Source organism: Phaethon aethereus (assembly GCF_964289735.1).
Source record: "Phaethon aethereus genome assembly, chromosome: 3".
NCBI lineage: Eukaryota > Metazoa > Chordata > Aves > Phaethontiformes > Phaethontidae > Phaethon > Phaethon aethereus.
This window is the reverse complement of record NC_138576.1, coordinates 77,018,969-77,040,516: the sequence shown is the minus strand read 5'-3', so window position 1 is coordinate 77,040,516 and position 21,548 is coordinate 77,018,969. Positions and strand designations below refer to the sequence as shown.

The 21,548-nt window shown below is 42.0% G+C and overlaps 1 protein-coding gene across 1 annotated transcript in view; it reads left to right on the top strand.

Annotated features, from left to right (window-relative positions):
* Positions 1-15,267: 15,267 nt before the first annotated feature.
* The window catches only part of LOC309403440 (plasminogen-like), a gene marked incomplete at both ends in the record, with an annotated part of 29,020 nt that continues 22,739 nt past the window's right edge, over positions 15,268-21,548 (top strand). The window contains 3 exons of the mRNA XM_081997564.1: positions 15,268-15,316; positions 18,087-18,222; positions 18,876-18,982. Of these exons, the coding sequence (XP_081853690.1) occupies positions 15,268-15,316; positions 18,087-18,222; positions 18,876-18,982 (292 nt within the window). The remainder of the gene's footprint in view (positions 15,317-18,086; positions 18,223-18,875; positions 18,983-21,548) is intronic.

Below are 21,548 nucleotides of genomic sequence, written 5' to 3'. Positions count from 1 at the left end.
TTTCTTCATTTTTGTGTATGGCAAATTCAGAACCGTTACTGAGTCTCAGCACTGGAGTACACATGGTGTGGCAACATATCAAACAGCCAGCTCAAAAATCTCTCTATTGGACAGGTTGATGCAAGTCTCCAGAGCTCTTCCGCACTGTTGTTGACAACTCATTACAGTGCAAAGTAAAAATTATGTCAGATCCTTAGTACCCACCTTGTCTCAGTGTGTAAACATCAGAGGTAGGATTTAATTGCCCAGAAGTAGATGGCTATGGTCATTTAGAAATCTTCAGGTTCTTGAGACATGTGGATGGGGCTGGCAGAAATGTTACAGGATATGAAGGAGATCCAGTCCTTTCTGAAGTGGCAGCTGTAATCCCCAGAGGATTCCCTAGGGAGTCTAAAATGGTATTGGATGCTTTGCTTAAACAAGTCCCAGCCTAGCTGTAATTCTTCTGCCCTATTTGGAAAGGATTTATATCACAGCGAGGCTAATGAAGGTTTTTCCCATTAGCTATTAAGATATATAAATACATTTTACTGCTCCTTGATAATTTAAGACATGCAACGGAGGAAAACGAAACAAAGAAGCTGTAATGTATTTGAGTCTTTGCCATGCCTTATCATACTAAACTAAATAACCGTCAGATCTCAGAATAGCTATTTTAATGCTTCGTTTTGCACTGGCACATTTATTCTTCAGTAGCCCATTCCATCATGGTCATCTCTGCATCTAAACAATGCCGTTTCTCCCAGAATGTGTCATAAATAGCGTTGCTTTCTGACAGTAAAATGAAGTGCCATTTTTAAGAAAAAGACTGACAAGCTGTCTAGAAATGTCAATACACCCAAAAAATCATCTGCTTTCATAGCCCCAGGAATAATTTTCACCCTGTGTTTAAATAGCAAGCACCCTGGACTAGATTCAAAAATCCATTGCACAAGACTTTCATCATCCTGCTCTTCTCCTTGGAGAGCAGAGAGTAGAAAGAAATAATTTCTAAGGACTTCAAACTGTTTGAGCTGTGAATTTTTGCTGCCTGTGGTTTGGTCACATTAATTTACTTTTTTTTTTTTTTTAATGCATGCATTTTTCATTTCCCTGCAGATTCAACACAGATATCAAAGGCCAGCCTGACTCTTATTTTTTCTCTTCTGCATCTGTTTCGTAAATTCCAATGACAAAATCCTTATTGCTTACAACGACATGTATGGCAGGGAGAGCACTGTTTCATCCCACTCCTAAAGCCAGTTTGGCTGTATAATATTATCAGTTAAAATGTTGCTGTCTTTTATCCCATGTCCTCACTTGCTACTTTTGCTGGTTCAGTGGAGCCGAGAAAGCTTTTGAGCAATACCCCAGTTATTTCCCACATTGAATATTCTGTACAGATTAAAAAGAGCAATTGAATAGCTATTCCTTAAAAATATGTGAAGAAGTTATTATATTTATTATAATAAATGTACACTTGTACAGTAGAAAGAGAATAATGGCATAGGACAGGTATTAATATCAAGTAAGTTTTCTAACAAAATAAAACCCTAACAGTTGTTATTATGGCCATCATCTTGGCGAGAGCTAAGCAGATGATGTGTATCAGAGAGAACATTACTGCAACAGTGCATTTTCGACTGTACAACCAAACTTGCAGGTTTTATTGTTAAAGTATCCACTTAATACATATATTTATATGCAGTGTGCATTAGTAGATATACCCAGTACACTCTGGTTATCTTATTTGATTGGATAATACTGTACTTTCATCACTCATATTATTAGAAGAGTAACAGCAGTCCAACATGAATTTTGCAAGTGTCTTGACTTCATTGTCTTATAAAGACACAAGGCTAAAACTTCGCTATTACTTGACTTACAAAGCTTTCAAACCCAATGCATTAAGACATCACAAAATTAATTGTCCATATCACTCCCCTAAAAATGTCACTCCTCTTTCATCTTAATCATTATGCACTAATTGTTTATGGTTTCACTTGTGTTATGCTTAATATTCTTACATGTGTGTTCTAGAAACTGATAAAGCTTTTAACTAGGTCTTTCAGAAACCTGATTTGTTTCTATGTTGATTTTATCTGCCATTTTTGCTAGAAGACTTAATCTAAATAAGAAAGACTAGGAGTATGTAGATATTTTTCCTTTTTTCTTCTCATATGGAAAACCTATAAAATGGAGAGACAGACAGACAGATAGATAGGTAGATAGACAGATAGATAGGCAGATAGATAGATAGATTAAAAAAACCCAACTCAAATAAACAAAAATTACTTTGAAAACCAGAAGAATTTGACAAAGGATGATTTACTTACCTAGGCAGTTTTTAGCATCAGTTTACACAATTCAGTGTAGAACTAGACTGATTTAAGATTACTAATCTGATTTGGGTTTATGTAAATTTTGTCATTATATTATAATAGCCCACATATTTCTCTGTTATGTACTGGTTTAGAAGGCATAGGCTGCATAACTCTGTAGTTTTTCATCTTCTGTAGGAGGCAGAAATATTTGTCATCAATGTTATATTAAGGATTTTATGCCTGTCTCATAACCACTTTCTCCACGGTAAGGATAAGGATACTATAGCATCAGTAATTAGATTTTTTTAATTATTTCATCAACTTAGGTCACCTATGACCAGGTGAACCGCCTAGTGGATGAGGGAAAGGCTGTGGACGTTGTCTACCTGGACTTTAGTAAAGCCTTTGACAGCATCTCCCACAGGATTTTCCTGGAGAAACTGGCGGCTCGTGGCTTAGACAGGTTTACTCTTCGCTGGGTGAGGAATTGGCTGGATGGCTGAGCCCAGAGAGTTGTGGTGAACGGCGTTAAATCCGGCTGGCGGCCGGTCACAAGCGGTGTTCCCCAGGGCTCGGTTCTGGGTCCGGTCTTGTTCAATATCTTTATTGATGATCTGGATGAGGGAATCGAGTGCTCCCTCAGTAAGTTTGCAGGTGACACCAAGTTGGGTGGGAGTGTTGATCTGCTGGAGGGTAGGAGGGCTTTGCAGAGGGATCTGGACAGGCTGGATCAGTGGGCTGAGGTCATCTGTATGAGGTTTAATAAGGCCAAGTGCCAGGTCCTGCACTTTGGCCACAACAACCCCATGTAACGCTACAGGCTTGGGGAGGAGTGGCTGGAGAGCAGCTCGGCAGAAAGGGACCTGGGGGTGCTGGTTGACAGCCGGCTGAATATGGGCCAGCAGTGTGCCCACGTGGCCAAGAAGGCCAACAACGTCCTGGCCTGTATCAGAACTAGTGTAGTCAGCAGGAGCAGGGAAGTGATCGTGCCCCTGTACTTGGCACTGGTGAGGCTGCACCTTGAATCCTGTGTTCCGTTTTGGGCCCCTCACTACAAGAAGGATGCTGAGGTGCTGGAGCGTGTCCAGAGAAGGGCAACGAAGCTGGTGAGGGGTCTGGAGCACAAGTCTTATGAGCAGCAGCTGCGGGAACTGGCGTTGTTTAGTCTGAAGAAGAGGAGGCTGAGGGGAGACCTTATCGCTCTCTACAACTACCTGAAAGGGGGTTGTGGCGACGTGGGTGTTGGGCTCTTCTCCCAAGTAACTAGCAATAGGACGAGAGGAAATGGCCTCAAGTTGCGCCAGGGGAGGTTTAGATTGGATATTAGGAAAAATTTCTTTACCGAGAGGGTGGTCAAACATTAGAACAGGCTGCCCAGGGAAGTGGTGGAGTCACTGTCCCTGGAAGTATTCAAAAAACGTGTGGATGTGGCGCTTCAGGGCATGGTTTAGGGGACATAGTGGCGTTGGGTTAACGGTTGGACTTGATGATCTTGAAGGTCCTTTCCAACCTCAGTGATTCTGTCATTCTGTGATTCTGAGCTGCTGTATTGTCAATCTCACCTTTGCCTGTGAACTAAGTTTTCTGGTTTATCATGGTTCTAAACGTGAAATATGCAAATATTTTTATAAAGATTTTTAAAAGTTGCTGGTGGCTTTTAATATAGTTACACTTTAAAAAAACCTTACTGTACTGATTTCTTTATAGCAGCTATTGTACATAAGTCACAAAATGTTCAAAATACTGTTTTGCTCTTAAACAGAAATTTTCTGGCATTAGCCTCTTTCAACCAGATGTTCTTGTTTAGAAAAGTTTGGATTAAATCCAGTCAGCTGTTTGGTGTTCTGTGTGAGATCACTTCCATTAGGGAGAAAGTAATAATATTTTACAAATTCTGTTTTTCTTCAAAAATGAATAAAAAAAAATTAAACCAACATTGAAATACTTTTAGATGGTGTTTAATACCAGGATCATATCAACAGTGCTGGTCTCTCTATATTTATTATAAAATAGAATTGACTAGCTAGATCAAATTTGACTATTCTGAGTAAGTCTACACAAAAAGTAAATAATAATGTTCTTACAGTTTGTGTGAACCAACCTGGTCTATCTCACCCCTGTGTATCCCTTGATTCTCCTGCTATCACCTTTATTGACCCAGTCTACCACCTTTATCAGCCCAGCTGGCACGGCTGGAAAAATTAGATGAGCTTTTAGGCATAAAGAAGGGCTTGTGTGCACAAAAACTTGTCTGATTTTCCTAATCGTATTAGTTGATCTAACAGAAAATAATTAACTCCACCTATAAATCTTGTCTCGCCCATGTCCTTAGACCACCATCACAGCAAGAACAAGCTAACGAAAAGCCTTTTCCACCTTTATCTGCATGGAGTGGAAGTCTGTTCCAAAGGATTCTCAGTCCACAAAATTATTTCCACCTCTTTAGAAGATAACTGAACTGATAGACTTTTCCACATTAATTGTTCTGATGTAGTTAAACTGACAAATATACCCAAAAGTAGATGTAATTATGGAAGAGTTCATACTAATACAGATTCTCTCTGTGCCCTGCCCAGCATAAGCTGCACTTCTATGTATCCCATATCTTTGAGGGGTTTTACTGATGTGGCTTTGCTAGCTAAGCTTTCTAAAGGAGATCTACCCATAGCTTACCTGTGACCTTTTGCTTAAGATGCACATAGACCAAACACTAGTCTGACCACTAAAAGTGGGTCCTCTAAAAGTCAATGAAAAAGCCCAGTCTTTGCTCAGTGCAAGGAACAAGTTGTTGCACAAGCCACACAGCTGAGTTTTTAAATTTTAAATAGTTTTCCAATCCAGCTGCATGCGCTATTTGCCAACCATATTATCAGTATAATATGCAGTACCAAATATCCTTGACTGTGAACAAAAGCCTGGATGCTGCTTTAGCAGTAAACCTCTTTCCTCCCTTCTTTTATGCAGTAAGGCCATTGAAAGAAAAGACATTTTTCAAATATAAATAATAGTTTATCTCCCTGTGTGAAGGGTGATTAAAGCTAATATGCTTTCTGGAAGAATTCCCAACATGAACAGCTAAATCCATTTCTAGCTCACTAGATCAAGTGGGCTTGTTTTTCTTCGTTAATGTGAAGTTCAGGTGCAGAACAGAAATCACATTTGTACAATGTCTCTGAACATCAAGGCCTTTTTCCCAGGGTGCCTAAGTATGCATTTAATTTGCAAATGTAGGGCTAAACCTTAGAAAGGCACTTGCAAGCCCCCAAATCTGCAAGTTTTGCAGATGGTTAAGGGGCCACACTGTAGATCTCCTGCTTGCTTTATCATTGACTGAGTGCTCTGTCCCTGGGTTTGTTCCCACACATGGAGGGAAGAGGAAACATCCACCCATCCATTGCAGGCAAAGAGGAAAGGGACATTTTCTGCAACTATCCTACCTTTAGGTAGACAGGTCTCTCCTCCCTCTCACCCCAGCCAGCCAATTTAGATCCTTTTTAATACAAATAACTCCTCCTAGTGTCTCTAGCCAAGAAGCAGCAGAGCTAAAGATTGTACTGTATTCAGTCTCCTCCAGGAAAAAAGCATAATGTCTCAAGAAGGAAATCTGCATAACCTGACAGTCTGAAACTCCAGAAGCAGGGGAGAGGCCAGAGGAGAACCTGGGCGACAGCTGCACAGAGGATCGTGGTGCTGAGAAGCTGTTTGCTAACTCACCAGGGAAGAACATGGCATGACCTCACATCAGAAAAGGGAGGAGAATAAAAATAGTTCATTACAGCATGGGTTGGCCAGCATGTCCTAATAAAAAGGCCAGTAGCTTCTGCCTGTAGGAATTTAATGTCAAGTTGTTTCCAGGGAAAATAAAACTGTTATTAAAAGGGACTTAATCCAAAAGCACGTATTCTAAAGTGGGTTTAGGAGTGGAACAGTTTCAACTCTTATGATTTCCTAAAAACACATCCTTTACAGGAAAGAGAGTAATAAGATTTTTTTTTTTTTTTAAAAGCCCAGTTGCCAACAACATGAGCTAAGTTTCAGATTTGCTGGAGAGCAGGAGCTGAGGATATCTGAGATCATTTTAGGCTTAATGTTACAACTTGACAAATGATATATTGTTTTAATTTTACTGGACAAAGTTAGTGCTTACCTGTGTTCTGAGCTGACTGCTGACAATTAGTTTAAATTAAATGTATGCAGTCATCACAATTGTTTGGCATTAATTTTATGCTACTGAATTTTGGTCACCAACAAGTGACCTGTGACAGGATATGCAGCTGATCACTGCCACGTCTTGTCAGGGGGAAAGGAGAGGTTTAGGTGGAAAATGTTCTCCTCAGATGAGAAGGAACAAGACTCCTCTCAAGCGGGGGGCCAGTTGAGGACAGAAAAATAAATTTCAACAGAATACCTGAGAAATATAGAGGAAAGAAGGTGAATGTAGGGCTAAATAGTCCATACGTTGTGCATGTAAGATATTGTCCAGCATCATAGCTTGCTGTGTTCTTATGTACAGTTTTGACATTTACTTTAAACCCAATAAAACATGTACTAATAGATGTCATAGCAGATTATTATCTCTCTGCTCAGTGAAATGCCTCCATGAAATGAGTAAGTTCTTCCCGAGGGCTGTAAGAAACGATTGCGCCAGTGCTCCCTGTGCCAGTCCAGCTCCCAGCCCTGCACCGTGCAGGAAGTGTCACAGTGGACGTAAGCATGGAAAAAATTCAGGAAAAAAGGTCCTTATTGGTGCTACATTTGTGCATCTGTGGGCGCAAAGATAAGAGGCAGTCAAGTGTCCTGAACTTGCAGTTTCTCCACTGAAAGAAACTGCTTTTGCAGATTTCTCTCTACAGAAATGCCTCTGACCTTGGACTCCTCCCCACAGTGCTGGATGCCAGCTTGGTCTGGGGAGAGCAGGAAGGGATTTAAAGGACATGAAACTAAACGGGCTTCTTCTGGACAGATGGTGTTTATAACAAAAGAAACTGCATGTGCAGAGAGGGATGACTCAGTTATGGCATGGGTGCAAGGACAGGGAAATAAGCTCCTGTTACCTCACTTCCCTGACCTGTAGCTGTCAAGGCCCCGGGGGCACCACCAGCCCTGCCTGTCCCTGCCTGGTCCTCCAGAGCTCCCCCATGTCCTAGGACCCCATGTCAGCCTCCAGGGCCATCAGCCCCTGCCCCAGCGGCATCACAGTAGGGCCGGTCTCCAGCTCCCCCCAAGCCCTGCCCAGCCATGGGCCCCATAGATCTGGGCCCACCCATGGGCCCATGTCCCAGCCCAGCCTTCATCTGTCCCCAGGGAGGTGCCTGATGCCTGGGGCCGTGGCTGCCCCGGTGACCCCCGGCTGCCTGTTCACGGCTGGGTGTGGGATGGGCCCTGGCTGACAGGCCCTGCCCCAATGGACCCATGGGGAGTTCCTCAGGCAGCTGAACAGTTTTCTCCATGGTCCTTGCCATCAGGAAAGGGTTTACACCTATTTGATCCCCTTCTCACACCTTGGTTGTCACCAGGTAGCAACTCCCCTGGTGGGGAGGGTCAGAGCCCGTACAGGAGCCGATGCACAAGAAGTGTCTGTCGTTCAGGTGGCGCCGGCGGTGTCACCAGATCAGCTCCTCGACAAAGCGTCCTCCCAGCCAGCTGAGCAGACACACTTGCAGACTCCAGGAGCTGCCACAGTCTGCATTCAACTCAGGACTACTTGCGTTGTCTCCAGCCCTGCCTGAGCATGTTTCACAGCAGGAGTAGGATAGACCCACTCATGTGAAGTCAACCTGAGACAGGCTTTTTCCTGAACTACATTTCTGGAAGAGACTCCTTAGCCCAAGGTTTAACATCTGCCAGGAGGGTATTTATCACCTTCCATGTCAGAGTACCAGCAGGTCTAGCTTTGTCTGCAGCTACAACAAAGCTGATCTAAGGACCACTTGTAGGAGAAGGACAAACATGAACAACATGGGCACAGCAGGGATGTAGCCCTTCTTGCACTGCCTGTGTGCAAGCTTTGCTGGGGTAAGGAGTGGCCTGGCTGCTACAACTGAAGCACAACTGGAGAAGTACAGTCTGGGGCCATGTGGCACAGGGCTGGCCATAAGACTGTGGCTCTGTAGAAGGTTATGAGACATGGCAGTCATCTCAATATTGTCAGCTCAGATGTTTGTTCTCAAACAGCTTTTTGAGCCACTACTGTCATATACCTATTTGCTTTAGCAATGCTGAAATTTCTCATTAGTATATAATGAATATGTATTAGTTATATGAATATGAATTACTATGTATTAGTTATATGTGTTTTACTTGAGGTGTTCTGCATGTAGTTCAAACTTAATATTGCATCCAGTTGCCCGAATGCATGTTAAAAGCATGTCAAAAAGCCTGCCATTATATTCATTATATAAACATAATCCATCCATGCAGAAGAACTACTAGGAACTTCTAGGCTTGTACCATCTTGGGCTATTTTTTACAACTCTGCCATTCTACTTGTTGCCTTGCTAATTTCTCACATACTGTAAGATGTAGAAGAACTATACTACAGCAAAAAGCTTTAGGTTAGGCACTAGGAAAGCCTTAGCGGTAAGGATAATTGTTAGTTGCTTTCCTGAGAAGGGTAAGGAGATGCCATCCTGGGAGGTTTTTAATCTGTGGTTGTTCAAGCAGCAGTCAGCAAGGACATGGTGGAGTTGATTCTGTTCCCCCTCTGGGAAGGGAGGTGGGCTAGGTGGCTTCTGGAGACTCATTTCCAGCCCTTCAATTGCTATAGTAAAGGGCACAAATTCACACTTGGGTTGTATGCAGTATATTTCAAATTAAATATTCAGTTGTTTGTATCCACATGCAGGAGAAGAAAATAAGGGACCAAACAATTGCAGGAGGAAATGAGCTCTAGGTCTGTGCCTCAAACCTTCCCCAAAGGCAGCAAGCTATAGAGAACTTCAATTTTGGAAGGAGTTAGGCCTTGACAACCAGCTGTTTTTGACTATTAAGAAAGACATCATTCCTCTCAGTATGCTCCATCGGAGTTCTCTGTCCTTCAGATGGGTCTCAATCAGGTACCAATATGTGCAGGTCATACAGACTAAAATGAATATCAGTCTCTTATTTAGCAAGGTCATTTAGGTCAAGATTTTTTTTGAAGCATTTTATTATGTGTTAATTAATTATCTGGCTATTCCAAATAAAGGGCTTTCAGCGGTGCTGGGAGCATGCTGGTAACACCCGTGGTGCTGACGCTGAGAGAGGCTGGGTGGATGACAGCCTGAGGCGGGAGAGCTGCTGCTGGGTGGGAGCCAGAGCCCCAGTTTGGTGGGTGCCAGGAGGACACAAAACTCTCCCTCACCAGCTGTGGGAGAACTGGCAGAGGCCAGGGAATCAGGCCTAAACAAGTCTGACCTGCGTGTATTTCTTGTCATAGCTGGGGGGCACTTCAGCTAAAAACAACTCAACTGTCAAGGTGAGGCAGCTCCAGAAGTTGCAATTATGTTGTGAAAAGCAGGGGGAAAACAACTGTACTCAGTGTGCCCCTGGGCAAGGGGCAATTGTCACTTGAATGAAATGATGTTTCTTGTAGGCGCATACTGGAGACATATTGAGAAAGGAGATTTCTAAGCGTTCCCAGGGTGGCTTGGAGAAGAAGAGATTTTTCTTCTTTCTCTGAAGAGAGTTATTCTGCTCAATGAGTCTTCCTGGAGCAAGGATTCAGTGTGCTGTACTCAAAGGTAACCGAAATGTTCTAAGAGATGGCCTACAGCACTGAACTGCAGCCTGCCAACTGAGCAGAGCAGGTAGGTATAACCAAGGTGATTAATAGGGACAGTGGCTGTAAGAAGTTGAGTACATAAAGCTGTGGACTCCTGGAAATGCAACATGTCCTCTTTTCATGTCTGCGAGCTGTGAGAGTAGACCAGTGGAAAAGGAAGGCAGAAGGTGCCAAAGCCATCCTACAGAGAAAAGAGGAGGATTACTGCCGATGGCTTGTGGAGAGCTGCAGTACAGCTGTTTTGAGGAATTGTTTAGTTGTCACAAATCTAATTCACAGAATTAGAAGAAAAAGGCAAGAAAAAGGATTATCTAGTTCAGCCATCGTGGCATAGGAACACAGACCCAAAATGTCTGTCAGACATTTATCAAACCTGTTCCTGAAACTTCCAGTCGTGAAAGTCCCGCAAGCTCCCCAGGCAAAATTCCAGTGCTTCACTCTCCTTTGTGTGAAATAGGTTTTTTTCTAATCTTGATTTTAAATCTCTTTCGTATATTTAAATCCATACTGCTTGCCTTATCCTACACACTTACAGGGAGTAGACTATGTACTCTTCTTTGCAGTAATCATTATATATATATAGACACACATACATGCATATGTTATAATAGACATATGTTTATATGTCTGTATGTGAATGTTCTTCTTGTGTATTCCTATAGTAATATAATTTCTAGCCAAAACAACCCACTCTTTTTCATTCTGTCTCCTTTCCTCTGACCCATCCCACACAGCTTCCCTGCAAGTTCTGTCTGATTTGCAGTTCTTTAACTTGGGAGGAGTAAGATGTTTCTCTGTCAGCCAGCCTCATCTGATTTTTCAGGTGTATGGATGAGGCCTCAAGTAAATATTATTCATAAGATTTCAATACTTACCTATAGATTTTGAACCATACCTGCCTCGCAGCCTGGTAAAAGAACTATGCTTAGCACTTAGGCCACCTTTTCCTTTCAACTCCAAAATAAGCCTGAATTTACGAACTTTGCAGCAGACAGGCAGTGAAGTATTTGCTGCCCCTTTTCTATAAATAGGAAACTTGCTGCAGTATTTTGTCCAGGCAACACTGTCGATGGACAGGCATTAACATGCAGGTGCTTCAGAAACAGTCCTGAGCTCCTGGTACACATTAAGCAAACCCATTGCTCCAGATGGGGGAGGCATTAGCCTCTTGCCGCCTTCTCATCTCCTTTCTCACAGATGCTCCTTCTGCTGGTTAGAAACGCAAGCAATAGGCTCTTGTGTGTGAAACCAAGAGCCCATGTGCACCGATTTCTGAAGTGGGCAGGGCCAATGGGGATTTCTGACCATGCCACTGCCTCAGCCGTGCCATTTTATTTCTTCACCCCTTGCCTGCTATCAGAGTAGTCTCCTCGGGGTTGGGAAACTCTCATATCTAGCATAAGCACCTAGTGCTTGGGCTCTGATTTCATGTGGAGGCTCTGATATTAATAGTAATCATCATCATTTGTGGCATCCTCTGGAAAGATGTAAGTATCCATAAGAACAAGCAAATGATCAGTAATGGAGCCCCCTTGTCCCAAATGAGGTACCAAAATGGATAAAAATGGCTTTCACATGTTGCTGATGAATGGCGCTAGGTCCTGCTATGTGCTTGGTGTATCTTGGACAGTGCCCTGATAGTCTACCTGATTCAGGTTTGTGTCAATGGACAAAATCTACCATGAAGCAGGAAACCATTAGAGGGTTAGAGGACACTGTGCTCATTCCCCTTGGAAACTAGCTTGGGGTTGAGAATTCTGTGACTAAACATGGCAAAGTACGCAACTGAAAAATAAACAAATTGGCCAACCCATACAGAAGCTGTGCCCACCACTCACTATCCCACCACTATTACTTCTGGTGGCTGATCTGTCACTTGCCACTCCTACCAATGTGTCTTTACCAGGAAAGGAAAACTAGGGATTAGAGAAAGTATGAAGTACTTTAGAAACTGGTTCTTTGGAACATATTTGCATCTGATGAGGAAACAATAACTAATTTATATTTCATGGAGCTTGTGACTCGCATCATTTGGTTCAGGAAGGTACAGAGAGATGAGTTTCAGAGCAATTTTTCTGTTATTATTTACTCACAGAAGGAGCTGTCCTTGATGAGGAATGTTTGGTGTCTCACTCACTTGTTTGGAGGCACATTCATTTTATTTTCTATTCCTAGATTTGTTTTCCTCACAAGAGTCTTTAACTTGATTTTAAGAATTAAAAATTATACAAGGCCTGTCTAAAAGCCCTCTGAAGTCAGCAGAAATATTTATTCCACTGACAGAAATTATGGAATCAGTGTCTGGAAGTATCTCCTTGATTAACTGACAAGTCTCCTGATAACTCTTTAAAGAAAATATGTACTCCAAACCAGTGCAGCACAGCTGCATGATGTTCCCTAGCAAAGGTGTAGAATGAGCAAGCATGTACAAATCTCTCTTCCTCCAAGCTGAAAGCCTAATGAAAGTATTTTGTAATTTGACACTTGACATTGCAACTCTTTTTTTATTTCATTACTGTGCATCTCTATATCTATGTTTTTCCAAATTACTTTAAGAATATTAGGTTGAGCTCACAACTTATTTGTTTTATCCATATTTATTTTCCTTTTCAAGGGAGATGTTTCTTCTTGTTTTTCTAATTTAGATGAAATATGCGCTATGCTCTCACAAAATTGTTTTTTTTTTTTGTTCCAAATAAGCACTGCTATTTTTCACTGCATCATAACCCCTATTATGTTTTTCAGTATCCTACAGTCATAATGTTACACTTGGCCTTTTTCCCTTGCTCTTTCTCATTCTATTTTTTTCTCTGTATTTCACGCTTGAATGCTGTCTTTCCTACATGGAAAATCGCTTTAAGAAAATAAAGCTTTTGAACATATTAATATTATAGAAGTTCAATCAACTTTAAGCTTCTTGTATTGTGGTGGGAAGGAAAAGGGGGAACTAAGAAAGAAAAGAAAAGCATATTTTCATAAGACAAATTTCCTTATAAGCTAGTGCTGTGATAGGAGCAATGAAATAATAAATCCCTCATGATTTTTTCAAGTTTATGGACAAAAAATGTATCATGAGTGCTCACTGACACCTTTGTTTATGCTGGGGGTTTTAAACTCACCTACTTCGTCAAAAAAGTATCATCTGCTGCACCCTTCTGGACATTATCAGCACAGCACATTCTCCAGAAAATCCCAAACAAAATCAGGTAGAATTACAGCATAGTTTTTATGGACAAAGTTGAAACTAATTAGTTTTGTATTAGTTCTATTAGTTTCCATTGTTTCTAATAGAAAATGGGCATAAAAAACTCTCTGTTTTTGGTTGGACTAAGATTTAAATGAGATCCAAGAGAAAAGACCTTTCCATGCTATTTACTAGCAGCTCTAGGGTGGCTTCAGACTTCTGCATCTATCATCCGTGGCATTTGCTATCTGAGGGCAGAGCAAGTAACGCGGTCAGTGACAGAACAAGAGAGGCTTGGCTCCGCATAGTTCATATCCCTGCTCATCATGTCCTCCTGCATCTCCTGGGGAGATCTCTCTCCTATATCAACCTGGGAAATCTTGAGGGCCTCCAGGCCCTCTGCACTCCCAAATGGTTCTCTAATCCTGCTTCTTCCTGTTCAGGTCCCCATAATATTTCTGCGAGGTGCTTCTGGCTTCCATAAGCATAGCTTGGCTCTTCCACGTCCATGTGTACGACTGACATAAGGACTGACATGCTGACATGCTGGTTGGAGGGTACAAATCTGCTGACTAGCCAAGCAGAAATGAATGGTGTTTGCTTCCACCATGAGTTCCTTATAGATAACAAGTTTTGGCTTCTTTTCTCTGTCTGACCACTGATTTTCTGAAGCCTTGTAGGAACATCAGAGTTCCATCCTTCTGCCAGGGGTGGTGGAGGTTGAATGATATGCTCAAAAAGTGACTGTGGAGGTAGGGATGTGGATGAACTGTGGATGTGATGGTGCATGGACACAACTGACTACAAAACAGTTACCAAGAAGAATCATCTGTTTTCCTGCTGGCATCACTTCTTCTACCCACCCTGACTGCAGGCTACACACTGGCTCCCTACTGGGAACACTCTGCAATGTCTCAGAGCTGGAGCAGAAAGGCCACTTCCCCACTGCCTCCCCACCAGCCCGGGGTGCATTCCCCACCTGTGCCCTAGAGGCATGTACCTTTTGACCACTGCTTTACCCCAGGTGACTTGTCTAGTCCTCAATGCTCACAGAGATGTGGCTGCTGCACGTGGCCTTTCCAGAACCATCATTCTTCCAGCAGAGAGGGGAATATGTGGGATTCCCACATTGCTCCTAACTGTCCTTCTCCCCTGCCCCACCAACCCCAGCTGAAGGCTGTACTGACTTGCCAGGCAAACCAGCTGAAACTCCCGAGGGGACACTTGCTGGGAATGCTTATCTTGCCTTAGCTGAGCCTCGTGGGGGTGATGGAGGTGACGTTGCTGAAACGCGTGGGGCACCCTGCATGCACCCTGAGGTCTGGGCAGACCTGAGATATCAGGAGCTTTGCCTGGAGGGCAAAGACACATTATGCACTGAACCGAAGTGAACACTGCCTCCCAAGTCATGAACAACAAAAATCAACCCAGAAATGGGAAACATCTGGGGGAAAGAAGCTTCTTTCCCCCGGAAAGGACACTGGCAATTGTTCAAAGAAATTCTGATACAGAGTTAACATTATCGGGGCCTGGTTTTGGGGACTGACTGACACAAAAGCTTAAATCAGAAGCAGTTCCAACCTAAGCAGTGCAAGTCTGTGAGTGAAAATACCGTTGGGACCTAAAGCTGAATATACAGAACTCTGTAGAATTAGATTGTGCCTGGGTTCCCATATTTTCCACCACCATGATCCCCATCTTTATCTTGGCAATGGTAGGCTAAGGTAAAGTCCTTAGGTAGAGGCCAAGCAATCTGAGAACAAAAATATGTCCTGCAAAACAAGAAAGTGCCTTTACATTTCCCAGCATCCAGTACAAGTGATTGAGTCTGATTTGGTAATCCACCCAACTCAAGGTTGTTTGAATGGCCACACCACGGCAAAGGGGGTCACAGCATGGGAGAATGATTAACTTAACCTACCTGCCTTGTTTGTTTGATGCCGCCTCACTTCGGTGCGAGTCAATAAAACTTTGTGCACCGACACACACAACTTCCAGCACCCGCCAGCTGGGCCGAAATGGGGATTAGCAAAGCCGCCTTTCTCTTTCTTTTCTCGCTCAGCTCAGGTAAGAGTCCTTTGCCTTCCGCTTGCCTGGGTGAGGTGGGGGCCAGGTGCTCACAAGCTCCACTGGGTGAAGGTAGGTCCCCAAATCCCTGTGTCGCCACTTACCTGGACGACGATGGATTTGGGGCTTGCTGGCCGGCGAGAGCTGCTGTCGAACGAAGCGGGAGCTGTGGTCGCTCCGGTGTTGTGCTCGTTAGAGACGACAGAAGAGCAACAGCCTTGGCGTCTGCGTGGGGAACTAATGGCTCCCTGCAAACATGCCTCATGGCCAGAACTGGGGGCACCCTTGGAGAGCAGCCCCAAAGCCTGCGACAAAACCCATAGCAGTCAGTGAGATGACTGTCGCTGGTTTCAGCAGGCTTTGGATCAAATGCTAAAGCTGTCTTTACTGACAAGCATTGCTAAGCACAGTGGTCCTGATTTTCATCCTTTATGATAGGAGTTCTAGAGTTTTTAAATTAAATACTTAGAACAAAATTAAAAATTAAAAAGCTCCTTTATATTCCAGCAATTTCACATTTTCTGTTGTCAAACACTTCCAAGAAAATATTTTCCCAGGGGCTGTAGGTAGAAACTTAATCTTCAGTAACCTAGATCAACTTTTCCAGAAATATGTCTATAATTCTTTTTAAAAGTCCAAAAGAAGATAGATGTTCCACTGAGGGTAATATATGAATTTCAAGCTCATCTGCAAATTCTATAAATAAATATTCCACATGTAGTATACATTTCAATCAGATTTCAGTCAGATATCATATTTTCTAGTACTTTAACATTGCATATCATTGTACAGCCCTTAAATGACTTTTTAAAAGTACTGTTAAAAACATATCAGTGCAGTTTGTATGATTTTCTAATAGCTCAGACATTTAATATGACAGAATAACAGGGATGTATCATTGTATGATTGTGCTGGGTTATAAAAGACAGATGATAAAGTTGTTTTTATTTGCTCGTTGTTATCAGCTCCAACTCTCTTTCTGCAAAGTGATGGTCCACAAAACAGACTTAAAACTACTTTTTTTGTCTTCTGGATTAGTACTGGTCAAGTCTGGAAGGATACATACGTAAAAGAAGAAACTGGTTTGCTCACATATATTTGAATGTTCTGTTTAATTATCATGTGTCATGTCTGCGTTTATGAAGACTTGGACTTTAGCCAGAATAATACATTCCCTGCTGCATTTTTAACTCTGTTATATTCTTTTATAAGGCAACTAACATCACATTTTCTTTTCTGTTATCTAAGCTTCTGCCAGTCTGTGCTGCCTTTTAGCTTACGCATGTCATCCAAAATCTCATGTGTTCATTCTTAAACCAACCAAAATAAATATTTTTTTGTGGTCACTGAAAAGGAATGGTATCCAAAGTAGAGCTCTTTGGACGAATATATGGTTTTAAGATGACCCAATAAAGTTTGGAAAGTAGTATTTTCCTATTCTGGTCCCCTGCGATTCTGGAAGAGTGGTCTCAGCTTAGAAAAAAGGTCAGGAGAGGAAACACTTGTTTGCTGAGTCCGTAGGAGAAATTGGCAGGCTGTCGGTGCTCCACGTAGTCCTACCGTAACAGTAAGATTAGATATGGGAGGCCTCAGTGTCAGGGATTTCTTAAGACACGTGGGTTTTACAGCTTTGAGCCAACTCTGCAGTCACAGAAGACTGCCCTCAGACAATTAATCATCTTACTTTCATTAGTGGCCCAGATACCTTTTGTTTTGTATGAATATGTGTCATGTGGAGGTAGGTGATGGATGACCTATGTGTCATGGGAGTTAATTACACTGGTGTGATGCTGCAGTGAATTGAGCCTCATATGGGTGTTTGCATGAAAGAAAGATTCACAATGTAACCTGTGAGAATGCTGTACAAGATTATGAACTTCCTGTGTCTGTCAATAATAATCTACCTTGGAAAGTGAAATAATTAAACCATATCACCTCTGTAACTTTTAACCTGATGCTGGATACGGAAATAAACTTTCGTAGAAGTTAGGAACAGAAACATGGAATCTTTGTAGACATAAAAGGAAAAAATCAATTAGATGACAAACTCCGTTGTGAGCAACAACATTTTGGAGTTAAGTGTTAAATGTATTAGCAGGTACATCACATACATCTTATGCACATGTAGCTAATTTTAAACCTTGGGTTAATTTGTTGCAACGGAGATGCAGCCTGACAAATTCATTGGTAAATCTGCTCAACCCATTACAAAGAAAATAATGGTGGCCATTGTAAAAAACTATATAGTCATCTTATGATTGAGGTTTCTTGCTCCAGGCCAAGACATTTTAGGGCAAACCACCATTCAGTGACCAGTAAAACTGTAATGATTGCACCATCCACATGGGAGGTCATAATCTCACATGCTCGCAATTCATGCTTCTCCAAAACTTTAGTATTGATATCACTTCCCTTCATCTTTTTCTGACTGGCGTTTGTCTGACACCATTTAGTCCCTCTCTGCGGTCTCTCTCACTCTTATTTCACATCTCTTGTTCTCAGCTTCAAACTCGTACATAACTCCATTTAGAGCTGCTTCTCTGCATCCCTCTTCTGCTGTTTTTGCCTCTGATGTGTACCAGTCATACAGCTGTGATTGTGTCAGGAGACAGAAATTTCCTCAGAGTTTATCATGTTTTGCCCAGAATTACACAAAATAAATGGTGCCTTCACCTGTCAATGCTACATGAAAGATGGGACTCAGAGTCACAGATCTTCTTACCTGCAGCATTCTCATTTTAAATGTCTGATTCCTTTCCTTCCCTTGTAGTGAAAGGAGAGATACTGGATGACTATTTAAGAACAGATGGTGTTTGGATACTTACTCGAAATAAACAGCTTTACAAGACAAATAATGAAAAAGAATGTGCAGAGAAATGTGAAGCAGAAAGAAATTTTAATTGCAGGTAATTTCTGTTGAATTTTAAAACTATGTCATTGAGGATGTCTGCCTATCAGCGGTACTTTCCTACCGTTGCTCAGAACCAACATCCCCATGCTGCTGCAGATCTGCCTACAGCAGTGTCGCTCATGCCTGTGCCTTTAGCTTGTGGCTTATCTCTGCCCTTAAAACCACAAGGTCAAGTAAAGGGTGGATTTATTATGTATTACTCATTCTATAGTAAATGCTGAAGCTCCTGCTCTTATCCAATGTTATGTGGAGAATTGCTTACGCCTCTTAGCTGGATGCTGCCTTGTTTCACAAAAGAAGGGTGAGATGCTTCTAATTCATTGTAAGGAAAGGCAGTTGAATTAAAAACCTGAGCAGCTAGGATGCTGTTGGTAATGTTTGGCTAATGCAGTAACTATCTTCCCACACAGTAACTTATTCACGCAGTCATAAATCTGGAAAACATCAGCCATTTCAGAGCAGTAGAAAATGTCAGTCTCTTCCTCAGCGTCTTGAATACTGAGTGCGGTATCTGAAAGATATAAATGCATACAGGACAGTGCTAGTAAATTAATAATTTAGAGAAAAAAAATTACACGTTGAATAATTCGAATTTAATTAAAAACATTGCTTCCTATGTCAATATTGCTTCCTTCTTGATTTCAACAGGGCCTTCCTATTCACCAGGAAAAAGCTACAGTGTTTAACACTGGCTGAAAATGCCAAAATGACAGTGATGTTCAACAGCACGGATGCAGTTCTTTATGAGAAGAAAAGTACGTACATAGTAAGATGGTACACATTAAGCCTGTTTTAACTGCATCCTTGCATTCTCTGCTGCAGTGCTGGAGCAAATCATTGCAGGTGGTGACAGTTTCAGTGAGGTGGGGCTGTGCCCATTATGAACTGGGCTGAAACTGCCAGAGAATTGCACATATAGCAGCAAGCTTCTTCATATTTTTTTACTCCTTTAGTTATTGGGACCAGGCAGAATAAACATACTCCAAAGTAAAAATCATGCATTTCTCTGCTTCATGGAGCTAGTGGAGTCCTTGGTCATACAAATTTTTAAGACTACAGGATTATCTACTTCTCTGTAGCCACTTCTCTAATTATCAATGTAATAATTCAGTCAAGAATTATTAGACTGGAATATTGTATAGACTTACAACTGCTTTTCTAAAAATTATAATCAAGTGTTCACGTTTGGTAAGCTGTGTAGTTTATGCTTAATTCTTGTTGCATGCCAGGCTGAGATAAGTGGCTTGGTTTTAAGATTATTTTTTGAATTAATTAATTAATGCTTTTCTAAGTTTTCAATAGATGCTATATAGCTAGAAAATAAATATTTGTTTAACTAGACTATCTTCATAAGTTTTGTGGGAACATAGATAATGCAGTCACAAACACTAACTTCAATGAGTCTTCTGGGAAAAAGAAAGCTCCTATTACTAACTGATGTGTAAGAAGAATAGTGAACATTACTTGTAAGAACATTTCCGTTTGTTTGAAAAGACAATAATCATGGTGCAGGTGCCCTTTGCCATATCGAAGTTTTAAAGAGAAAGCAGATCATGTCCGAATTCCCAGCTAGTATAAACTGATGGAATTCTGATGAATTCATTAACTTCTGCTGGAGGACTGGCTCAGACATAACAAAAAGCTAGAATGTTAACATCTAAACAGCTGTTTCCTAATTCTTCCGCTACTGGATGGGATAATGGCTGCTGGCTTCATGGCACTGGGTGCAACTGGGTTTGTAACAGCTATCTTCAGTAAGTACTGGCTTAATCTCTAGCTGATGATCAGCCAGTGACATTGTGTTCTTATGGTGCAATATGTGTTCCTTGGTGTCTTCTTTCTATGCTAATGACAAGTGGATTTCCCCACCAGTTTTCCTGAACTTGCAGTTTATGTTTAGCTTGGACAGATTACTAAAGCCTTAGAAGCTAGAATTTGTAGCACATTGCTTGATTCTTGAGTGTTACTATGGTCAGATTTCTTCCCCTTTTAAAAGGCAAAACCACTGGTACACTTGTTTTGATCAAAAGACTTTAGCTCTCCAGTCATGTGTGTCCCCCCCTGCCCCAATAACAGACCTCACAAGGTTAAAGCCTATGGAGAGCACTTTTCCACTTTAATTTTTTAGATGTTCCTCATAGATCACTGATGTGTGAGTCACCAGTACAGAAGAATATTGGAGCAAGTTCAGCCAAATAACTGCTGGCACAAGTGAAATATCTGTAGAAACGATGGGTGTAGCCAATACCTCAACATTTTAAATGTGATTCTTTTTTTAACTGAAGTAAAAATTGATTGGAGTCTTCCTTTGAGGGTAGAACAGGATAAAGGAGGAGTATGTGCTCTGTAAATTCTTCTGCATATGTTGAAAGCAAATAGACACATGCACAAGTCATTAATTATTAAATTGAAATCAGTCCTTGTAAGTGAACAAATAATTCTCATTGGCCATAATTATATGCTGTCACAGAAGACAATAACTTGGGCTTAAATTGGTACAAATAAAGACAGTATCTCTAACTTAATCAGGACCCCTTTACATTGCTTGCCGTTGTCCAAACTCTTTGAAACTTCTGAAATGTCTGAAGAAATACATCTGATCCTCATGTCAGCAGCAAAAGGTTTTATACCCAGGAGCCCTGGACTCTGAGGAAAAGTAGAGAACACTGCTTGGCTTCTTTGCGAACTTCTTGTTTGCTGCCTCCAGAGCTATTCCCTGGAAGACAGACCTGATGCCTCCAGCCTCAATGCTCATCCCAGTGACCTTCCTGAACATGTGTAATCTGGAAATTTAGTCAGAGCCTTCAGCTCTGCTGCTCCTACGCCCATTGGAGCCACCTTTTCCTGCAGAAAAAAGGCCTAGCTTGATGCTCTCTTACGCTTCAGAATGGATTTGTCTTGTTTACTTTATACCCTTAAATGAAACTGTAGGGTTAGATATAGGTCTGCTCCCCCATCTCCTCATCTGCTTGGAAGCGGAGCTTTTCCTCCCTGGCCATGACCACGACTGAAGGAAATGTCACCACATGAGTCCACTGCAGGAGGAGACACTGTGTCTGGTTCCTCGCACCGAGGGACCAGCTCATCAGCCTGTACCTGCCTGTCATGGCAGGGGATCCCCCATGAATGGAGGCATTTGTCTGGGTGTCAGGCCCAGGACAGAGACATGGTTAACTGCTGTCCTTCCACCTAAGCACAGCAGGCAGCCACCTCTCTTGCCTCCACTGCCATCACTGTGTGGGCTGTCAGAGCAGACGCATTCATCTGCGTCTGCTCTGACATCACCAGTCCTCTGGTGTGACTGGGAGACCTTTTCTGATA